The sequence below is a fragment of the Anopheles funestus genome, chromosome X (genome assembly GCF_943734845.2).
Source record: "Anopheles funestus chromosome X, idAnoFuneDA-416_04, whole genome shotgun sequence".
Lineage (NCBI taxonomy): Eukaryota > Metazoa > Arthropoda > Insecta > Diptera > Culicidae > Anopheles > Anopheles funestus.
The window spans coordinates 3,009,493-3,032,021 of record NC_064597.1 but is presented as its reverse complement, the minus strand read 5'-3'; the positions used below and the strand labels follow the sequence as shown (position 1 = coordinate 3,032,021).

General features: G+C 46.5%; 4 protein-coding genes across 5 annotated transcripts; all 4 read left to right on the top strand.

The window, feature by feature from the left end:
• The first annotated feature begins 1,571 nt into the window (after window positions 1–1,571).
• On the top strand, window positions 1,572–4,408 carry LOC125762942 (glyoxalase domain-containing protein 4). Its single transcript, XM_049425599.1, has 4 exons — window positions 1,572–2,010; window positions 2,086–2,135; window positions 2,216–3,981; window positions 4,079–4,408. Exons 1-3 carry the CDS (start codon window positions 1,921–1,923, stop codon window positions 2,949–2,951), a joined length of 876 nt encoding a protein of 291 aa, XP_049281556.1. The 5' UTR covers window positions 1,572–1,920; the 3' UTR covers window positions 2,952–3,981; window positions 4,079–4,408.
• Window positions 4,409–5,079: 671 nt separating this feature from the next.
• Window positions 5,080–7,402, top strand: LOC125762833 (alpha-(1,3)-fucosyltransferase C). Of its 2 annotated transcripts, none has more exons than XM_049425361.1 (3): window positions 5,080–5,359; window positions 5,434–6,198; window positions 6,259–7,402. In XM_049425361.1, exons 1-3 carry the CDS (start codon window positions 5,343–5,345, stop codon window positions 6,695–6,697), a joined length of 1,221 nt encoding a protein of 406 aa, XP_049281318.1. In that variant the 5' UTR covers window positions 5,080–5,342; the 3' UTR covers window positions 6,698–7,402. The 2 variants fall into 2 exon arrangements, with proteins under 2 accessions (XP_049281318.1, XP_049281326.1); XM_049425369.1 differs by having other exon boundaries at window positions 5,417–6,198.
• A 1,582-nt stretch (window positions 7,403–8,984) lies between these two features.
• Window positions 8,985–13,641, top strand: LOC125762614 (protein stoned-A). Its single transcript, XM_049424939.1, has 3 exons — window positions 8,985–9,163; window positions 11,032–12,167; window positions 12,257–13,641. Exons 2-3 carry the CDS (start codon window positions 11,060–11,062, stop codon window positions 13,639–13,641), a joined length of 2,493 nt encoding a protein of 830 aa, XP_049280896.1. The 5' UTR covers window positions 8,985–9,163; window positions 11,032–11,059.
• A 41-nt stretch (window positions 13,642–13,682) lies between these two features.
• On the top strand, window positions 13,683–22,171 carry LOC125762511 (protein stoned-B). Its single transcript, XM_049424675.1, has 6 exons — window positions 13,683–15,887; window positions 16,261–16,489; window positions 16,572–17,330; window positions 17,682–18,102; window positions 18,169–18,561; window positions 18,654–22,171. Exons 1-6 carry the CDS (start codon window positions 13,683–13,685, stop codon window positions 18,793–18,795), a joined length of 4,149 nt encoding a protein of 1,382 aa, XP_049280632.1. The 3' UTR covers window positions 18,796–22,171.
• Window positions 22,172–22,529: the final 358 nt, after the last annotated feature.

Genomic DNA, 22,529 nt, shown 5'->3' with positions numbered 1-22,529 from the left:
AGCTACATTTGAGTGAAAAGAAACTTATTTCAACCAGTTGGCATTAAAATATATCAATTTTTAAAATTTTGCAAAATTACTCAAAAAAAAGGTAAGACTATAGCCCTATGAAATTTTCAAGTTTTTATTTTTTTTATTTTTTTCTGATTATTTATTTTTTTTCTTATTTAAAGCATTATTTGAGTGAAAAGATACTTATTGCAACCAATTGGCATTAAAATAAATCAATTTTATTTTTTTTGCAAAATTTCTCAAAAAAATCGTAAGGGGTAAGCCTTATGAAATTTTCGAGTTGAAATTTTTTTAAAATTTTTTTCCGATTTTTTATTCTTTTTTGTGTTTATAGCATTATTTGAGTGAAAAGAAACATATTGCAACAAATTCCCATTAAAATATATCACATTTTTCAATTTTGCTAAATTGTTCAGAAACAGGGTAAGGAACTTGGTTCCCTGAATAACTTCTGGCACAGACATCTGACGTTATGGCCGTCCAACAAGAAAATGTAGCCATTGGTGCCATCTATCGACCACGGGTTAAAGATTGGCAATCCGTTGGATACCGACCGAGTTATAGGCAAAATTTGGTGCAAAAATAAGCCTTATGAAATTTTTTATTTTCTTAATTTTAATATTTTTTATGATTTTTTCATTCTTTTCTCGATTTTAATCATTATTTGAGTGAAAAGAAACTCATTTCAACATATTGGCATTAAAATAAATCAATTTTAATTTTTTTGCAAAATTTCTCAAAAAAAACGTAAGGGGTAAGCCTTATGAAATTTTCAAGTTGAAATTTGTTTAAAAAAATATTTCCGATTTTTTATTCTTTTTTTAATTTAAAGCATTATTTGAGTGAAAAGAAACTTATTGCAACAAATTCGCATTAAAACATATCAATTTATAAAATTTTGCAAAATTACTCAAAAAAGGTAAGGCTATAGCCTTATGAAATTTTAAAAATTTTATAATTTTATTAAATTTTTTTAAGTCTTGTTTTTATTGTTCAATGTAATCAAAGCTCAGAAGCAATTCAAAAGCATAATTATCTGAAAACTGCATTACATCACATGCACTTCTATGCATTTATGCTGTAGCGCAGCAACCCTGCATAATTATGCTCCCTTCTGTCAAAATAAAATGTTTTTTTTGACAGATTGGCTGTCAAGTGCGGAATAAAATATTTACCAATTTTTGAAATTATTCAAACAAATTTATGAATAAAACTTTCACTACGTAGCATATGATAATTAATAAAAAACTGTTTTTTAGGAATAAAATAATTTAATTGAGGCATTCGTAATACAACAATGCAAACGTTGCCGAACTGACGGTACCATTGCATATGTAAACACACTACATAAAGATAAATAGGCCATGGTCTCGGCGTTTCAGAAAAAAATGATTATTTTACAAAATTAATATTATAACTGGAAATTAAATTAGTGCTACCAAATCGAATGAAGCATTTGATGATTTTATTTCAATTTAATTAAGAAAATAGTTAAAAAATTAAAGCACCATAATATTTCGTACCTCCCTAGACAAAAACCCTTGCTGCTATGAAATGTCAAGCCGAGATCACAGCTGTTTTCGTGCCCTAAACAAAAGCCCTTTTTCCAGCAATACACAGTATCGCTACCGTTTTCGAAGCGTTCCCTTCATTTCAGTTAAGCTTTGTTTAATTTTTCGGCCCCACTCTAGCAGCAAAATCATTATCCCTACCACCGATACGATACATTGTTCTAGCGGGAGCTGTGCAAACAACCAAGTACTCTAGTGGTCTAGTTGGTCAAACAACACGAGTGCAACCTCATATTGTGCCGGTGCAACACATTCCAGCCGGACGGAGTACATAAGAACCACGCAATCTCTACCGGAATCTCACAGTCTCGCCGGCACGTGTCTTGATCTTGGAAAGATGATATCCGCCCGGGCGCTGCATTATGTGTTTAAAATTGGTAACCGCGCGAAGAACATTCACTTCTTTCGCGAAATACTTGGCATGAAGGTAAGTATGTGCTGCTTCTTGTGGCTTCCTGTGTTTGTCTGTTTGTTTAAAGTGAAATAAAAATTACATTTCTAGGTTCTTCGTCACGAAGAGTTTACGCAAGGCTGTGATGCTGCTTGCAATGGGTAAGCCGTGTGCGTCAATGAAATTAGCCATTTCCCTGGGTTTTAAACCGCCGACTGTTTCTCTTTTTCCACCCTTGCAGACCGTACGATAATCGATGGAGCAAAACGATGATCGGTTACGGACCGGAAGCGTCCCATTTCGTGATCGAGCTAACGTACAACTACGGTGTAAAGGAGTACGCACTGGGAAATGATTTTGCTGGGCTAACGATTGCGTCGCCGGACATTGTAGAGCGTGCCCGTGCGCAAGGTTATCCGGTAGAGCAGGGAGCAACTGGACAACCGTCGCTGCTCCGTTCACCGGACGGTTACCGGGTGTTTGTGGTACCGGACGCACCCGCACCGGATACCGATCCGGTACAGCGTGTCGCACTGAATGTGACGGATCTGGCCGTATCCCGTCGCTACTGGGAAGACACACTGGCGATGGTACCGGTCGGAACGGATACAGCCCCTGGTCGTGCGCATCTTTCGTACGACGGGGGTAAGTTTGTGCTGGAGTTACGTCAACTTGACGCCGGCCAGAAGCTGGACCGTGCGAAAGCGTACGGACGGATTGCGTTCGCCGTACCGTACGATGTGCAGCCACGGATCGATGAGCTGATACGGCGGGCGGACGGTACGATTCTGACGCCCCTCATCACACTCGACACACCCGGCAAGGCGACGGTCCGCGTGATCATACTGGCCGATCCGGACGGGCATGAAATTTGCTTCGTCGACGAGGAAGGGTTTAGCGCACTGTCCGCACTGGATCCGGAAAGCAATGCGGCACTGAACAAGTACATCGCCAAGGATCCATTCCAGGAGCAGTGAGCATCATGCGACCATCACATTCCGCCACTTAAACAAATCATCAGCACCAGGCCTTACGGAACGTTACATTCGCGTCGATAAATAATGAATTCGTTAATATGTCGTTGAATCGTTACGGAGGGAGGGGGTTAACAGGCAATTTGTTGGTAATAAACGAAGCATTACAGATCGTAACATCTAGTGTTCTAGTGGTTCGCGATTACGAGTGCAAATTGCATTCGTCTGAACACAATTATCATTAAATGAAATGATGTACAAAAAAAAAGAAAAAACAGCATAATCTTCCTCTATTGCACCAACGTTTATTATCTCACGCAAAAAGGAAGGTCATCATGATCGGTTGTGCAAGTGTTTACGTGCGGTTGGAATGTGTCGCATCATTCCACACGCGAAACGAGACAGACTGCGTGCATTTTTAGCTGTGCTAGTTCTATTTTTTTTTCTCACACAAATCGTGCGTGCGTGTCGTTTCGTACCGGTGATTTGATTGAAAAAAAGACAAATCTAATGAGTACCGTCGCAGTCAATAGCCGGACACGGATTGGCAATTCGCATTAGTTACCGATCGACAGTGCGTTGGTGCAGTTCGAATTTTATTTTGCGTGTAACGCACCTAGCTTCCCGATTCTAGTGGGATTATCTAACCTCTAGAGGAGAGGCTGATAAGTTCCCCGTCTTTTTGTTTTGTATGCGAACGGAAGTTAACGTTTGAAAGTGCATTATTACGCAGGTCGCACTGGTTGCTGTGACGAGCGCTGATGTGCGAATATTAATTAAAGCTACACTCGAAACGCTGAAGTGGGTGAACAAACACAGCCAGGCTGCACGTGCATTACGAGACAACGATCAATACGCGGGCAATACTCGTCACCACCATCAGCTCAACTCCTATAACCGCTTCCTGATTACCTCATTATCTCACTATCAACTAGAGTAGGTCTATAGACCTGTCTGCAGCGTATCTTTTCTGTATAGCGCCCCTACCAACTGCCTTGATATATCATCATGCCCTGCAGAACGTGCGGCAAAGGTAACACGCATTTGTTGGCCCACTTTCCATATTCAATTTGCCATCCTCTCGTGCGACCGTTGTTTAATTTTACTGCCTCTTGCTCCTTATCTCCCAGACTGCAAGTGTTTGCGCATGATGAGTAAGCGCAGTTGTGGCGGCCGACCGTGCGATTCCGACTGCACATGCAGCTGTAACAGCAGCTCGAGTCGGTGCAGCAGCACGACGCAGGTTACAACCGAAAGACGGCAGGACGAGGCAGGACAGCTGCAAACCGGCCAGGGAGGATGTGGATGTACCGGTGGTGCTAAGCTCAACGAGGATGGTACGAGCGCGACGGTTGGCTGTGGTGATTCCTGCTCCTGTTAGAGGCTGGCTGCGTGCCGCTACATTAGATCTGGAAGAATAAATTTTTTTGGGATTGCCTTTTCTTTATCTTCACATCGAACTTGATCGTTTGCTTTCGTTTTTGTTGAATAGTTGTGTACAACGTACTCCGCCCGCAACCAGATAGCGTGTTTCGTTTGGAAGAGACGGTGTAGATACGGCAAAGTTTGGAAAAAAAGCAAAAAGGAACTCCAACTCGTACGCACGTGTTTGCACGGGGAAACTGAAACGCGTTAAAGTTTGTATTTACCTTGGTTTGTTGAGAGGTTCGTTGTTTACATAAATCGTACCAATTCTGATAAGCCGACGACAATCGTTTCGAATGTAACCAGTCGCGCCGAATGAACGCGTTCATTTATGTTAAATGTTTTGGGCAAGTAAAGAAACATTGAAACAATAATAAAACTAAATCAATCATACGAATGGACAATTAAAAATAACAAAGGTTGCAATAGTCTTTTAATCTAATGTAATCTAAGAAGAAGAAGTCACTTGTTCATTCTATTCATTCTGTTCAGCTGCTTAAGCACTTGGCACAATATAAAACAAATTTTACAATTATTCGATTTCGTACAATAAGTAAAAGAATCCTTTTTTATGTTCCGATTGCAATCAACGGTTCGAATTCATTCGAAGTTCATTCTTACATCCAACCGTTCACTCACTCAAGCATTCGTGTCTGTCGAGTCATCGGTTAAGCTGCAATCAAGCTGAACAGTCTTGAAAAAGAAATTTATATTTAATATCGTTATCTATGTAAATAGAATTCTGCTGACAGCTGTCATAAGCGAGAAAGAGAGAAATACCGATTATTGAGTAAGAAATACGGCTGAAGTGAGGTTTTGCCTTATCTGAGTGCCGGTCGTTATCGGGATCGAAAAAGGGAAGGAACAACCATGGTGTGTGCCTGAAATCGATAAACAAGCATTGACAAACGCATCGATGCTGTTCGTTTTTACTCTGGTAAAGTACTCTCCACCTGTTAGCTGTGCGTGATGGCTGCGCTGTTAGAGTAAGTAGAGTATTCATCAATTCCAGTGAAAATATTACACCGCATTTGTAACTCGAGCTGCGCGCACCGACCAGTCGTAAATTGCATTTCAAGCATATGCTGCTGTTCGGTGCGGTGTTGCTGATGGTGTGCTTTTTCTTCATCTACGATAACTGCCTGGTGGTATCGATCAACTCGTACAAAGTGCTGGACGATCACAACCGAGCGCGGGCCGCACAGATCAAGCAGGACGTGGATGGGCAGAGTAGTCGCACGCGCTACATACTGCTCTACACGGGCTTCTTCGAGGAGAAGCGGTGGGGTTTGCTGGCGGAAACGCTCGGACCGGACTACTTTTCGATGCAGCACTGTCCGGTAACGAACTGCGTGCTGACCAGCTACCATCACCTGTTACCATCCGTCACCGACTACGATGCGCTCGTGTTTCACGTTGCCACGCGTTGGGATGGGCCGCTGCCGCCGGTACGCACACCGCATCAGCTGTACGTGGCCGCACTGATGGAATCACCGGCCCACACTAAACACACGCTCAGCCTGGACGGGGATTACTTCAACTGGACGATGACGTACCGGCTGGATTCGGACGTGGTGTTTAACTACCTGAATGTAGTAGATCTGGAGAGTGGGGAAGTGATCGGTCCGGCGTTACATCCATCCTGGCGCAACGGATACGACGAGTATAGCAACGTAACGCTCGCAGGCACGGTGTCAACCAAACACAAGATGGCGGCCCAGTTTGTATCACACTGTGGGGCATTGTCCGGGCGTGATCGGCTTGTGAAGAAGATGCAATCGGCCGGCTTTCAGGTAGATGTGTATGGAACGTGTGGCCCGCTGAAGTGAGTACTTGTTTTGCTTGTTTTGCTGTATAGCTTGATAAAGTTCAACCGTTTCCCCAGATGTCCCCGTGGAAACCCCGAATGCGATCAAATGCTGGACACGGTGTACTGGTTCTATCTGTCGTTTGAAAACTCACTCTGCGTCGACTACGTCACCGAGAAGCTGTACCACGCGTTGGAGCACAACATTGTGCCGGTCGTGTTCGGTGGCGCGGACTACAATCGCTTCATGCCACCTGGTTCGTACATCGACGTCCAGGACTACAAGACGGTGAACGAACTCGTGGACTATCTGCGATATCTGATGGACAATCCGGACGAGTATGTAAAGTATTTCTGGTGGAAGCAACACTACGCACTCGACCACACGAACTCGTACTGCGATCTCTGCGTGAAGCTGCATTCCGTGGATGCACGCGAAAGGGTACAGTATTACCGTAATATTAAGGCTTGGTGGTATGATGATGCTTGCACGGCCAAGCCTAAGATTGAGTTTTGATTCCGTACTTTAAGAGCTAGCTAGTTAAGAGGTAAGGTGCGATTATCCGCATTTGCCATATAGCAATAGTAAGAATACTAAATACTAACAGCTAGAAACTAATTAAGTCTTGGTTAGACATAATGAGTTTATACATCGACATTGAACTCTCAATTCACATGCGTTTTTCATGAGCTTCTCTAATAATTTTGATTTGAATTGTTTTGTCAGAAGTTTAGCGTAGGCATGTCCAGTATCATACGTATACGAACAAAATGTGGCATATTGAGATCGCTGTGATACTATAGTTGCCGTATGCCTAACAACAATTGATAGGATATAGAGTAAAGTTAGTGAATTAAATAGCTATTACATTTTCATGTACTAGCCACAACAACTCAACCTCCAGGATAATCGAAACGAATAGAACTAAATATTTAAATTAATAAACCAATAATACTTATAAGTGAAGAAATAAATAAAAGAAAACCATAGAAAATTAAAAGAGAAAGCAAACAAGCAATTTAAACTTTAAACTGATTTAATTCACTAAATCATTGAAGATGATTAACTGTTAATAATTAATGTTGTAATTATAACGATATAAGGAACAAGTTAGTGTCGAACTTGAGTCAATGTTTTCGTAAAGATATAAATACGCTGTGAGGTAAGTGTATTCAATAAGTGAGTAATCCCCAAAATATACTCATGAAAAGTGGAAGCTTATTTTATATTTAACTTGTTTAATTTGATCAACATATCTTGTGTGCAGGTTAATTTATATAAAGATATCTTTTATAGCGTTGTTACACAAGTTCTCTTTTTAGAGTAGTCCACAGATCGCAAAAAGCTACCCGGCGTAAAGAATGCCTTCTGTGGAGAATAGTTCTATGAACCTTGTGGTGCTATCCACGTCCAAAAGAGGTCAGCTACGATGGGCTACAGGTACATCCAAGACCAAGACGTCGTGCGTGCGTCCGGTTAGATGTAGGCGTGTGGCCGCGCATACGATGTTGATGCAGCACGATGTGAAAAAAGATGCATGTTATGCAATCTGGCCTGGCACGACTGGAAGGATTTTCTGGATGGAAGCGAATAGCGCGCTAGTGCGCCGACGCACGCATCCCTTCCAGTGAAGAAAGCCGTGAATGGGCTGATCGATAAGGACGGTGGTAATGTTTTTATCGTTTTTTTTCCAATAGCTTGTTTATCTCTGTACTTTTTGGGAATTTCTCTTTTAGTCTTTTAGGGATAACATTTTGTTGCGTTTTTGGCCAATGTGGCAAAACTTACTGGGCAAATCAAATTGTGCCTAATGTCACCGTTTTCCCGGTACCAGACGATGGAAATCTTCGACGTCATCAGCACATCGACGTGACGGACGGGAGCAATTGCACGAACACTGACACCAACGTAATGCGCATGTGCGGGGAAAATTCGGAAATTTAGTACCACCACACGAGCAGCGAGTTACCAAGCAAAAACTCACTGGAAACGCGAAAAACCACATGAAAAGTGCTGACGGTCGAGCGTGCTCGAACCAATGCCCCGTCAGTCAGTTCTCACCCGAAAGGCTTCCCGATTGCGTGTCAGTAAAGTATAAGGTGAATTCACCAGCCAGTGCCAATAACATACAACACTATTTCACAGGCAGCAAAATAGGGATAGGGCAAAAGGGTCAGGTCCGAATCATTCCTTTTTGTATTGTTTTCGCATCTGAGCTTACTGAATGGTGCTAGTGTGACTAAAATTGTTTGTAGCTGCAAGTTGAAAAGGTTTTAAAAATGCATCCGATCAGTAAACGCGCCGTCAAACAGTCTTCAATCCACCTTTTGTTCGCCGAGTGAAGGAAAATTCATACTCCCACACAACACTGACACACACACAGGCACACGTACACTTGGATGTGCGCGGGCGCGCACATACACACACACATACGCGCGCACAGTAACGTACACTATACGGGGCTAGTACGTGCTGAAATGGGACGCTGAGTGCTGTCCACTTGGGTCCCATCAGAACAGACAGGCCAGGAAAGCCAAGTGACGTGCTTTATACCCCATCATTTAGCTACAGGGGCGTGTGTTGCAGTATAAAAGCAGCAGTGTGAAAAGAAGGGATCTGAGCAAGAACCCTCAAGAACCTCGTCCAACTAGCTAGTTCGCTGACATAATCAAAAACATGCAGGGCGAAAAGCAAAGCAAAGAATAAACGATCAATAGTACGATACAGTTGGACGAGTTGTTCTGTGCATTCCTGGTGACTAATGTTTGTACCCGAAATCGTTTCCCTGAAATTTGATCTGCAGGTTATGAAGACGGTGTTGTGCGTGTTTGTGCGATAGGAGAGGTGTCTCTCGGTAGTTCTGGAGGACGATTTTTTCGACCGACATCGGCGGCGAGTGCTCGACAGCAGGAGTGATACAACACCTTCAGTCAACACGCTTGCGACAAAGGCGTACCTATGCTTTACCGTTCAAGAGGAGACGTAAGTAGGCATATCTTGACGGGAAGGGGAAACATTTGTACCTGAGCAAAACATCAAGAACATCATTGGAGTTTTCTCGACTAGAATTGGGTTTTTGGGAAGCTATCCTGTTTAAGAATTCTCAAGGGAGTTATGAGATTTCAAGACATGCTGGAACTCTGCTGTACTGGACATTTTCCCCTTGACCATTGTAACAGGCAGGTCCTGAGGATATCTTCAACCTGATATCTTCAGATCTGATTCAACACTCCACTGCAGGTACCATTAACGAGCTGCGGATAATTAAAAGTTTATTCATCTGCAGTCATTTTGCATTCATCGACACTGGCCGGGGAAGCGTTGTAAAGGCTATGCTCGCTTTGGGGGAAGAAAAATGTGTCAAACTCTCCGGTAAAATCGATAATTCGATGATTCAACCTAGGGATGAACAATGCACTCAAAGTCAAAACCCTTAAGGGTAGAATTCCTACAGCTTCAATAAAGTTTTCTATGGCACTGGTACAAAACCACACGGTATTTGGCGAATATGTTCAACTGCAAGGCTGCAAAAGATGTGTACATCACGTGAGAAAATCGAGCGAAAACGGAGTGAGCTGACTGTCGGAGCGTTTGCGCGAGTAGCGATGGAAGCGAAGATTGGAAAAGCATTGAAAGCAAACTGTTTGCCCACTACAAGTAGCCGAACAAACTTTGCCGAGAATCAATCAATCGCATTCTGGATTCTGAAGCAAGTTACAGCAGTGGTGCATAATTATCCTTTCCATTGTCCGGACATTACCAATCAGTGTGCATAATTGAAGAAGTGCAAACATATCCTCAGATCAAAGACGCTTCTGGATGTATGAAGGAATCCTAACCGGGTGATGATATAGAAGACGAATTCTGGTTCGTTTTTGGGAGTTGTTGTGATGGGTTCTTCAATTTTAGACACTTAATTTCTTAATCGCAAAAATTTGTACTCACACTTGGATGATGGTTGTATCACTTCGATCCAAAGATTCAGAATCGTGCTCCTTTTCTTTCCCTTTGTACATACACATACATTAACACTCTCAGACGCATATCTTCAGCACCGAGTTCCTAGTTTGGTCCCATCGGTAGACAAACAACATGTACGCACGCGTGTTCTTCCACATCTGCCTCTCGGTTCTGGCTTGATGGGGTTTTTTTTCGTTTCTGGAAGCTCAGAATCAGCTTCTGTCGTTGAAGCTTGAAGCTCCTCTCGTTTGTGTCAGTACCTGCAACAGTGGTAGTGTGTCCTTTGCTTTAATAGAATTTCTCACTCTTTATTGGTCCGGCGTCATCACGGTGCTTCCGTTTCTTTTTTCTGTTTGGCAGAAGAAAAAAATTACGGTTGGATATTCTTCTCGGGAGCATTAGAACCCGGTGCAACCGTAAGTGTTCTCAGATATTGTGCACCGATGTTGTTTTGGTGAGTGCAATTTTATTGGATACGGTGGTGTAAGTTTGGAGGCTACATGTATCTGCAGAGAAGGAAAGGTATGTGCTGCATCCATGATAACGGGCCGCATACTGTGTCCGGTACTAAATTGAGAGTAGTTACATCAGCATGGAGAGGAAAAAGGATTCGTTGATTGGATAAAATACGAATGACCTTGAACCAGGAGCAGTCTTGGGGAACTGTGCCAGCTTTTCGGTGGATTATGTAATGTGTTCTACCTGTAAATGTCGACCATACAAAGCAAACACGTTATCCGTAACGGTAATAGAACCTTCCGGTATGGTAATTGTCGAGTGTTGTGAAAAGCTGGTAGAATATTACCGTATGATACAAAACAATTAAAACTTTTTCGTCTGTGTGTGCACACACACCTACTAACAACTGTACGTTTTCCTACTGCTTTCAGACGCTTCGATGTCTCGGTAGTTTAGATAATGCTTAAGCTACCCAAAGGACTGAAGAAGAAAAAGAAAGGCAAAAAGTCCAAGAAAGATCAGGAACTCTTTACCGAGGAGGAGCTCGAGCAGTACCGCCGGGAGCACCAGAATCAGTCGGCGCTCAACTCGGCGGCACCATCGGACAGCGAGGACCAGCCGGGCGGTAGCGAAAAGTCCGAAAACGACGAGGAATGGTCGAAGTTTGCCGCACTGACCAGTGGCATTGATTCGGTGCTAAAGAAAACCCAGGGCGATCTAGACCGTATCAAGAGCACCTCGTTCTTCCAGAAGGTTCCGACCAAGGTCGAGCAGGAGGCAAGGGAGCGTGAGGAGCGCGAACGCCGGGAGCAGGAGGAACGGGAACGGGCAGCAGAAGTAGCGAAGGCACAGGAGGAACAGCGTGCCGCAGAAGAGCTAATAAACGCGGTCGTCGAGCTTTCCGAATCGGAACCAAACTCGGAAGCGGAGGAAGATATCTTCGATACTGGGTATATCGATGCGATAGCGAGCGGTGAACTACCGATCGCATACGTACCAGAGTCGCCCGTACTTGAGTCGTTCGAAGGCGAAGACCCGTTTGATACTTCGTACGCGGAAAAGGTTATCAAAGGACCGGAAGTTTCGAAGCGGGGCAAGAAGATCGTTAACATCGGATCGGCCGTTGAGGTACTTACTGGACGCGTTGAGAGTGTCGGTACTGGTTCGACCAAGGGTAATCGACAGAGACGAGGCATACAGAATCTACTGCTCGCAAGCTTCGACGAGGGTAGCGAACAGCAGCAGGGTCGTAACGAAGGTGAGTCAAGACTTGGTGCGGAAGGTAAAGCAGCGGAACAACAGCCAGCAGAGGAACCGCAAACGTTCAGTTTGTTGGATGATTCGGCCGACTTACCGGCGGACGTACCAATCGATCTAAGCGTATCGCTACATCTGTCGCTACAAAAGCAGCAGCAAGAGCAACAGCAAGAGGAAGGTGAATCGCACCCAGATCCGGCCGGCACCGGTGTCGCACCGGAGCTCGATTTAGACGAGTTTGACGATCTTAAGAAACGTACACCTGTACTCGCTGGAGGTGACGACTTTGAGCTACTGATTGGAGACGCTGGTAAGTGTTTTTTTGTGTGTCATGTTTCCACTTTAATGCAACTTCCAGTGAGTCAACAAATCATCTCTATTTTCTCTAACGCTTAACAGCTGCAAAAGAACGGATTCCAAAAGGTCCAACAAACGCGGACTTACCGGTTGTTGATCTAGACGAGTTTGAGGACGCTCCGGTAGACGATCCGTTTGATACCGGGTTTGTAGAGCGCATTCTACCCGCCACCGCGGTTGAGGACGACGAGTTTGATCCGCGTGCCGAAGAACCGGAAGTACCCGAGGACGACTTTGACTTTGATCCACGAGCTGCCGAACGGGACGAGAAGCGTCCCAGCACACCGGATCTATTTTCCGTCGATCAAAACAGTTCACTACAGGTCGCGGCCGGTGCGGGTTCGCTGACGAAAGATTTGCTATCCGGCAGCAGTTCGGACCTAGCGGGTATCGCGCACGCACCACTCGAGTGTACAGCCGGGGGCATCCCGACAGCCTCCGCACCAGCGGCAGCGGATCCGTTCGATACGTCGGACGTTGAATTTATTGTAGCACCGGGCAAAACCGAACTAAAGTTTCTCGAGGAGGAACTGCTCACGGATCGTGGTGCAGGTTTGAGCCATTCGCTCAGTGATCCCGATTTTGATCCACGCGGTGAAGCCGAAAAGGAGGACGAGCATACCGCGACCCAGGAAGAGCAACGTACTGAAGAGGACTTCCAGTCGCTTGCCCAGCGCAAATCTTCGCTTAGTCTGCACATCAGCAACGGAGGGCCGCTAGGTGCTAATCGGAGCAAGTCGGTAGTATTTGCCGTACCGACACCGGACCTGCTCAAGCTCGACGGTGAACAGTCGATCGCGAAGAAACCGCTAACGCCGTACTACAACCGTGAACCATCCCTGCAGGACGTAGAGGTCGACCCGTTCGATACCTCGTTTGTGCCGTCGGTCGCACCGACACAGCTCGAGCTAAGCTTGCTAGAGCAGGAGCTAAACAGTGCATCGCTGCACCACAGCCTATCCGATCCGGAGTTTGATCCGCGTGCCGACTCCCCGACGGCAGCACCGTCCAACACCCGTTCGGATCTCCTCGGTGTGAGTGAGGAGGAACATCTGCAGAAGGTACTAACACCTGCACGCGGCGGAACGGCAGCAGCAGTTGAGGCGGACCCTTTCGATACATCCATTGCGGTGAACTTGCAGCCGGGTCGGGCAGAGTTGAAGTTGCTGGAAGACGAGCTCATTCCACCGGTGGCCAAGGATAGTAGTGTCGTATCAGACATCTTGTCAGACGGTGCACCGGAAGCTAGTTCCGTGTTTGTGAAGGTGCTAACGCCGCAGGCCAGCAACAGTTCGATCGATCTCGGCGGTGGTATTGGTGGGCTCGAATCGGAGGAGATCGATCCATTCGATACATCGTTCGTGCCGAGCCTGGGACCGGGACGGGCGGAAATAAAGCTTCTCGAGAGTGAGTTGATCGATCAGTAAGTGTTTTGCGCGCGCGCGCATTTAAATCGTCAAATCCGACAATGGCGAACCCGTTTCTGATGGATGATGAGCCGCTAGCCGGCAGTGATCCAACACCGAACCCGTTTCTGTTTGGGGACGATGGCCCTGCTGCGGACGAGTCGGACAATCCGTTCCTGGCGCAGGGCGGAGGAAGTAACCCGTTCGCCGACTTTGGTGGTGGTGGTGGCGATGAGGATATGCCGATGGCCGTTACTGCCGCGATGGATCTGTTCGGTGGCGGTGATCCGGTCGTGGTAACGTCCGGTGCCCAACTGTTTCTCGCGAGCGATCAGATCATGACGTCGACAGCGGCAGCTACTGGTGTTACGGGTGGTTTGCCGGACCAAACGATGGGTACGGCTGGTGCACCGAACGGTGGCGCTAACGCTAACTTCTTCCACACCACAATCAACGAAGAGGATGATCTAATCATACCGAAGCCAACGCACTTGCATTTAGGTTCGAACACTACGGCCGCACTGATGGATCCGGACGGTGCTGCTGGGTTGTACTCGAGCGAGGACGAACTCTCGCGCGGTGGTGCCAGACCGCACAAACCGGTACCGCCACGTCCGATACCACCTTCGCACGCCACCCAACAGTTGATCAGCTCGATCGCGGATCAGCTTGACCAGACCAGCACGAATCTGCTGCAGAAGATACCGGTTACGCGTACGCCCAGTCCGGTGTCGATGCGCGATCTGCATTCGCCCAGTCCGACGCCAGGTGATTTCGGTGACCTGATGTCGGGCAGTACCGGTGATCCGGGCTCCACCACCGGTGACAATCCGTTTGCGGACGAACCAACGATGGGTGACACCGTAACGCCCGTGCAGAAACCACCCCGCCCGAGACCACCACCACCACGGCCGGCACCGCCGAAAAGTTCGCTAGCATCCTCACCGGTTAATCCACAGCCGGTGGCAACGGCACAGGAACCGGACCTGTTCGATCTGTTCGGTACGGGCCCGGCCCCGAAACCGGCGGCCCCTCCTAAACCACCCGCGCCGAAAACGAAGGAAGACATCCTGTCACTGTTCTCACAGCCGGCACAACCGACCACGGCCGCAATGGCACCGCGACCCTCCCAACCGGATCTGCTCAGCGACGATCTGGACGATCTGCTCGGCGGTATGTCGGCAGCAACCGGTGCTGGACCGGAGGCTGCCTTCGTGCCGAACTTGGCGGAAAATCTCGCTACCGTGGTGCAACCCTTAGCGACCGTACCGACCGCGGTACCAGCGGCACCCGTCGCGGTACCACCTCCGAAGCCTCCACCACCGGCAATCGTGCAACAGCAGCAGCCTCCACCGCAGGAAGTCGCCGTGCAGGAGGAAGTCCCCGTGCAGGAGGAATTACTGCCGGAGGAACTTTCAGCGCCGGAAAGCTTCATGGAGCCGTCACCCGAAATCGTGCTGGAGGTGGCACCGGCATCGGATCCGAGCGATGCGATGCGTTCGGAGGTATCGTCGGAGTACAGTCCGACCGGATCGAATATAACGTCCGGTAACATTCCTAGTTCCGTGTCGGGTAGCATCGTTAACCTGCCGACGCTCGATCGTGCCCCACACGGTGGGATGGAGATGGAGATGGATACGGCATCGGAGGATCCGATTGCCGGTGTTCCTACGATGCCAGTCGACACCGACGGTATCGATTACAATCATGTGGAGCAACAGCCAGCGCATACGACACTGTTCGAAGAACCGGCTAGTACCGTAACGCAATACTACGGCGAAGCGTTACAGGATCAGTTAATAGGGGGCGGTACGAACGGTAGCACCACGGTGAATCCCTTCGCTATGGTGGACGACGAGGAACCGGTAACGGCGGCGCCTGTTGACAGTGGGCTCGCCTACGCAAACGAACTGTTCGGTGCGACCAATCTGGCCAACAACAACAACACGATGGTAACGCACCAACCCGAACCGGATGCGTTCGATTCGTTCGCGGCCAAGTTCGAGGGTAAGCAAACCGGCGGCGTTGGTGTCGGTGGACTAGCAACCGGTGCGACGGGACGTGCGGAAAACATCTTTCTCGATGACGGTGAACTCGGTGGTGGAGGTCATGTGGCCGAGCTGGATGCATTCGGCGGAGATGCCTGGGGTACGGGTGCACCGGGCAGCATCGGTGGTGGGTTCGACGATACGAAGGGTGATGGGTTCGGTAATGACGATGGTTTCGATGATCCTTTCCTGAGCATGCAAGCACCACCAGCTCCGGAGGTAAGTATCGTTGCTAATGTATGTTCTTGTGCGAGTCTTCCAAACTTTCCTCAAGGGGAGATATACATCTTAGCCATGCTCTAATAATTTCGAAATATCGATTCTCGGAAAACAACGAGAGACCTACGAATAGATTGACTTGGAATCTTCATCACCTCAAATTTGATCATTAATTGCAAAGTTCAAGAATCGCTATGACTGAGTATATCTCTTCTTAATTTCTAATTTTTGTAGTATAGACCTAAACACTTATATGGCTGGAAGCCATTTCCCTCTCTCATCTCGGAGGTGTAGAAATATGCCTTTTCACTGCCAAGAGTACCGCAATCAACATATATTCCAAGATTGATAAAACCTCAATTCATTTCAACAGGGCACACCATTCGGTAGATCACATTCGCGCGATTCGGACGAAGGTCGAGAGTTCAGTGTTGTGATTAGACCGAAAGAAGGCGTGGAGACGCAATATTCTGCGCTAGCATTAGCACCACCACCCAAGAGCCCTCAGACGGCTTCCATCTACTCCGGTGACTCGTCGCCGCGTGTGAATCCGTTCGAGCGTAGTGAAGAAGCTGAACCCATCCCTGTTAGCCTTCCCGACAGTAAGTACACATTCCGTTACTGATCACTTAGAATGGTATTGGTGGGTAATGGTGAGCTTCACTTTACTTCCATAACAACTAGAACCACAACTGGAGCGTACCGACTCGCAGGAAACACCACCGACGCCACTGTTCGACGAAGATGTGTCACAACCGTTGGAAGATTTCCCGCGCGTCATCTACCATGGTGATGGATGGGAGATGCAGTTACGCCAACCGAACAAGAAGAAGATCACCGGTCAGCGGTTCTGGAAGAAAATTTTTATCCGGTTGGTGTATCAGGGTGATAGTCCGGTACTACAGCTGCTGAATGCGGCAACCGATAAGGAACCGTTCCAAGAGTTGCCACTGCAGGCATGCTACTCCGTGTCGGAGATAGGTGCCCAGCAGTATGATAACTTCGGCAAGATCTTCACCGTAAAGCTGCAGTATGTGTTCTACAAGGAGCGACCGGGTGTGCGGCCGGGCCAGGTAACCAAGGCGGAACGGTTGACGAACAAGCTGAGCCAGTTTGCTGCGTACGCGATCCAGGGTGACTATCAGGGCGTGAAGGAGCTCGGCAGCGATCTGAAGAAGCTCGGACTACCGGTTGAACATGCGCCCCAGATATCGCAGCTGTTCAAGCTCGGCTCGATGAACTACGAGGACATGAAGCAGTTCTCCGTGTGCATCGAGGAGGCACTGTTCAAGATGAACGTGCACCGGGATCGTGCACTGACGTACAAGACTGAGGAGGTGCAGGTGACGGCGGTGGACGAGCTGTACGTCGAACAGGACGCGGAAGGCCACGTGCTGAAGCAAATCGCACGCGTCCGGTTGTTCTTCCTCGCCTTTCTCACTGGTATGTTACCGACTAGATTGTTGCTGATTGCATTGAAGAGCTCAATGCTCGAATACTGAGGGATGAAATTTGTGCTATATGTCCAAGATAGTGGTGAATATTGAGATAGAAGCTAAACTATTCCAGCAAAGGAGTAGAAAACCCAAGACGAGTCATGTTTAGGGAACTTTTTAGGTGGCGCAAGATGGCAGTAGATCAGAGAGGCTCAAGAAATAACTAGTCTAAGAATTTCGAAAGAGTTGTCACAAGAGAGAAATTAGTTAATCTAGAATTATGTGTTACGTGGGCTAAGTTTGTTGTATTTTGTTGTCGTTGTTCTTCTTGTTGTAATGCTCTACCGTCTCGTTCCAGGCATGCCCGACATTGAGCTCGGTGTGAACGATCTGTGGCGCCAGGGTAAGGAAGTGGTCGGTCGCCATGACATCATACCGGTGGTGACGGAGGAATGGATCCGGCTGGAAGGGGTCGAATTCCACACCTGCGTCCAGCAGGACGAGTACGAGCGTAGCCGCACAATCAAGTTTAAGCCACCGGACGCGTGTTACATCGAGCTGATGCGCTTCCGCATCCGACCACCAAAGAATCGCGAGCTGCCGCTACAGCTGAAGGCGACCTGGTGCGTGACCGGCAACAAGGTGGAGCTGCGCGCGGACGTACTCGTGCCCGGTTTTGCGTCCCGCAAGCTCGGCCAGATACCGTGCGAGGATGTTTCGATACGTTTTCCAATCCCCGAATGCTGGATCTATTTGTTCCGTGTGGAGAAACATTTTAGGTAGCGTCGAGTTACGAGTATTCTTTCGAGATTTAGTTATTAATGGTCTGTACGTTCTTTCCCCAGGTATGGTTCGGTAAAATCGGCCCATCGGCGTACGGGCAAGATCAAGGGTATCGAGCGTATACTCGGCACGGTCGATACGCTGCAGGAGTCACTGATTGAGGTTACGTCCGGGCAGGCAAAGTACGAACATCATCATCGTGCGATCGTGTGGCGATGTCCACGACTGCCGAAGGAGGGCCAGGGTGCGTACACGACGCATCAGCTTGTCTGTCGGATGGCCCTCACCAGCTTTGACCAGATCCCGGAGCAGCTGGCACCGTACGCGTACGTCGAGTTTACGATGCCCGCAACGCAAGCGTCCCATACGACGGTCCGGTCGGTAAGCGTGCAGGATTCGGAGAGTGATGAACCACCGGAGAAGTATGTGCGCTATCTCGCCCGCCACGAGTACCGGTGAGTAGGGACGGTTTAGATGTAGCATGCGTCTCACGAACGGAAGCATTCTAATATCTATATATTTCTTTTTCGTTCCGCGCTTGATGCAGTGTTGGTATCGAACATACTACAGGTGAGTCGTTGAATCCGTATCTGGCGGCAACCACCGTTTCGAAGCAACCGATCCAGGAAGAGCAACCTATGGCGACCACACCAATCGCACCGAGCGATTCTGATTCCGATTCGAACTAAAAAAAAACAACCAAAAGCAGCTCTGACCAGTTTCAGGACCGTTTAATGGGGGAAGGATAGATACAGATAATATTACTAAATACTCAAACAAATACATAAACACACACACACAGAGACAAGTCCCGTAAGGATACTAGCTACTCCTATGTATTGATACACACAAGTGTGCATACGGATGCATACGCATTACATACAATATAGTAACTTATAGCTGTTATTGAATTATATTAGTTGGACAATAAACGACACACAGACAGGAACCTGGTAGGATAGAGAGGCTGAGGGCAAGTGTGTGTGTGTGTGTGGGAGAAAGAAAGAGGTAACTGTTTCTCGCCTAGTGTCGCAGTCAACCTAGAGTACTACAGCATGACGAGGCTTGTTAAATCGAACAAACACAACTACTAGCAATACGTCAGTGGATTGATCTGTCACATTGATCTGTGTAACACCGCGTAACGCATATGGCATTTGGTAGGCAAATGCCTGCAGTTATGCAAACCGCATTACAAAACGATCGTTTGTCCGGATGCTTACTTCGTTTCGTTTGGTTTGCCAAGACCCGTTGAATGCTGGTTAGTGAACGACGGTATCTGTCTGAGATGAGCGAGAAACAATCGTGCTAAGGTCAGCAGCAGCAATACTTAAGCTTTTACAGCCATTATCGGAACCAGCACGTCAGTGCTATTTCGGTGTGGATGTATGTGTGTATGTGTGTGTCTGTGTGGAAATGTGTTGCAGCGTAAGATATTAATTAGGCAGTACTAGGGAATGTAAGCATTCAACAGCGCCACGCCACCCACAGCACACATACATCCACAAACGAGGACGTGCGCGTACGACTGAAAGAAGGATGGCCCGTAACGTGGTTGTTTGTGCGACGCGCTAGGAATATTTATCAATAATTTAGACAGCTTTCCCCCCTCGTCCCTTCTTCAATGTGTCCCACTGTAATCACTCATCTGCTCTCAGGCACTCATCATGCTGCGTTACGGTGCAGCATCTCACTGTACATACAGGTATGAACGTCGGTCTTGTATTTCGGATCGGCCTCCACGTACGCTTCGCGTTTAGTAGCAGAGTATCATTCTAGTACCACGCGTATGAGTGATGAGTATAAATACTAAACTTCAAGCTACGCGCATAGTATTACCCGCGTTCTATAGCCGTGCAGCTAATTCATGACCAAAAATCCGGCCCAGATGTAAGAAAGGGAATGAATTGTTGACAGGTGTGACAGATTGTAACGCTAGTAACTGAGGAGGGCTTTTTTTGTCTATACTCCAACTTGTCTGACCCTTTCTTTCTCCCCCCCGATCCGCGGTTATATACACTGTTAAGCTGCAGTTTAGTTGGTGCGGATTAGCTGGTTTCGGTTCGGATTAGCGGACCAATTTGCGGGCTACGGCAGGACCTTTCGGCACCGTACTTGCCAGCAGGCGTTAGGCGTTAGGCGTTACAATTCCACTGAACTGGTTTCAATCAGTTAGACAGTTAGTGCATTCCTAGGTTCGTATGGTAACATATCATTAGACATTCCGAAAGCCATCCATCACTGAGTGATGATAACTTCTCGTACACGTTCCTTTTTAATTAACAACATGCGACCACAAACGCTACCTAACGCTACGGGTGTGATTGAGAAAAAAAATCGTTCTTTAAATTTGGCCAATTTTGTTGTTGTGGGTTTTTTTTTAGTTTTCATCCCGGCTACCATTTCCTTGCTTGCTGTCCAACTTTTTGGGCACTGGACCACAGAATGTGCCGTGACGTTATAAGTGAGCGCAAAGAGTGTGTGTTTTACGCGGTATGCTTGATGCGTTGAATTATATACTACGATTGAGTCGTTGTTTGTTGAAATGAATGGCTATGTTATGATTTGGAAGCGTTATAACCTCCCCCATTGCCCGGGCACGTTTATTGTTGGAACAGACATTAGGATAGCGTCTTTGGCGGGTATGCGCTGCAGCATGGAGTGAATATACGCAAGCATATATGGTTCATTAAAAAGAAGAAGAAAAAAAACAAATTACACTTACCTTAATTGAACAAAAAAAACCGTAGTGAATATAAACCAAATGACAACTAAATATAGAAAAGCAAATGAAAGAAAACAAAAACAAAAAACAAAAGCAAACCAACGTACGTGTAATAATGGTTGATTAATATAGAAATGCTATTGCTAATCGGTAAAAGAAAATTGGTAAATGAACCTAGCGGCAGATATGGGGAAATAGAAAGCGGAAGCAAAACGAAAACAAACCCGCAAAGTTATAAAAAGAACAGTATAAAATAAGCAGAGTAAAACAGTAAACTGGAAAAAAAGCGAAAGAACGCTGATAATATCGCGCAATGAAGATAGCTTGAAAACAGTCATCTTAATGGGGTGAAAAAAAACACAAGTTAAGAAAAAAGGGTGTCGGGATGCGAAAACAATATACATATATACATAGCTATATTATATATATATATAAATGAAACTGAGAAAACCAAAAGTAGATATATATATATGACGCTATACAGAGCAGATATGTGAGAGTCACACACTTCGGATGTTGTTTGATGCGGCCCGGTTGGCTTCGATGATCTAGAACAGGTGGCAGGTATAAAGAGAGAAGGAGAGAGAGAGAGCGAGAGAGAGATAGAAAGAGAGAGAGAGGCAAAATGAAATAGCATAAATATATTTCTTCTGCAGCTAGTAAAAATACTTACAGTAGCCGTAACTACACACACACCACACTTACAAATGACAGTTCAGTATTCCCTGCACTGCGTTGCTTTGCGTTGAGTGCGTTTCTCAACCGCAGCCGTACAGTGCGGTTTTTTTGGCCGGCAAAGGTAATATTACTCACCCTACACGAAACAAGCAGCAAACAGTGCAGATAAGATATCGTTAATAAAATAGCAAAGAATGAAACACCGAAACAGACAGATGCAATACCGTACGAAAGGACGACAGAAACCCGCACAGCGCAACAGGTGAAAATATTCATATATACATATAGTCATCCCTTTGTGCAGAGATATACGGCAATTCCATTATCGTACAGACGAGAGAGAGAGAGAGGGAGTGGGATAGAGAGAGAGAGAGAGAGAGAGAGAGAGAGAGAAAGAGAGAAAAGAAAATTTAAACCAAACAAAAAAACAATCCCAATCCATATAGTGTGAACATGTGTGAACCCCCAAGACATCGTTGTGAAAATTGGTAAACCACTATAAATGGGTAAGGATATAGGCACCACCACCACGGTTCGAATCTCGCATATATATATAAATACACACTCACACGAATTGTTTCAGCGTGAAGCGAAGGGACGGTTGGTGATGAACGAGAAAGAAAATCAATAACTTAAATAAACTCAAAGTGTTATACAGACTATGCAATGGAGTGTCCAGATTTTCGATTTTTGGGTTCGTACGTTGCATTACCTTGTAGCAGTCGTACGTCATGTAACCTGTAAGTTGAACCACTAATATGGTAATGTTTGTGTGCTTAAGTCACCGCCAGAATGGTATCCAGCAGCAGGTAAGTGATGCGTTACGTTACGTTACGTTACATACTTCCAATGCAGAGATGGATTGGAGTGAGACGGCTTCAAACGACATGTGGAGGACTCAGAATATTAAACATATCACATCAAAATATGGAAACTGAAAGCACGAAGAATTCCATATCGTAAGAATATTGTTGTATGATGATGTGGAATAGTTTGAACTGGAGGCTAAAGGCTAAAACT

Bases quoted from the DNA above. Each gene is read 5' to 3' on its own strand.
- LOC125762942 (XM_049425599.1), top strand. From the start codon at position 1,921: ATGATATCCGCCCGGGCGCTGCATTATGTGTTTAAAATTGGTAACCGC. The intron at 2,011-2,085 runs GTAAGTATGTGC...TTACATTTCTAG, and splicing joins GCGAAATACTTGGCATGAAG to GTTCTTCGTCACGAAGAGTT. The intron at 2,136-2,215 runs GTAAGCCGTGTG...CCACCCTTGCAG, and splicing joins TGTGATGCTGCTTGCAATGG to ACCGTACGATAATCGATGGA.
- LOC125762511 (XM_049424675.1), top strand. From the start codon at position 13,683: ATGGCGAACCCGTTTCTGATGGATGATGAGCCGCTAGCCGGCAGTGAT. The intron at 16,490-16,571 runs GTAAGTACACAT...CATAACAACTAG, and splicing joins CCCTGTTAGCCTTCCCGACA to AACCACAACTGGAGCGTACC. The intron at 17,331-17,681 runs GTATGTTACCGA...GTCTCGTTCCAG, and splicing joins CTTCCTCGCCTTTCTCACTG to GCATGCCCGACATTGAGCTC.
- LOC125762614 (XM_049424939.1), top strand. From the start codon at position 11,060: ATGCTTAAGCTACCCAAAGGACTGAAGAAGAAAAAGAAAGGCAAAAAG. The intron at 12,168-12,256 runs GTAAGTGTTTTT...AACGCTTAACAG, and splicing joins GCTACTGATTGGAGACGCTG to CTGCAAAAGAACGGATTCCA.
- LOC125762833 (XM_049425361.1), top strand. The intron at 6,199-6,258 runs GTGAGTACTTGT...CCGTTTCCCCAG, and splicing joins GGAACGTGTGGCCCGCTGAA to ATGTCCCCGTGGAAACCCCG.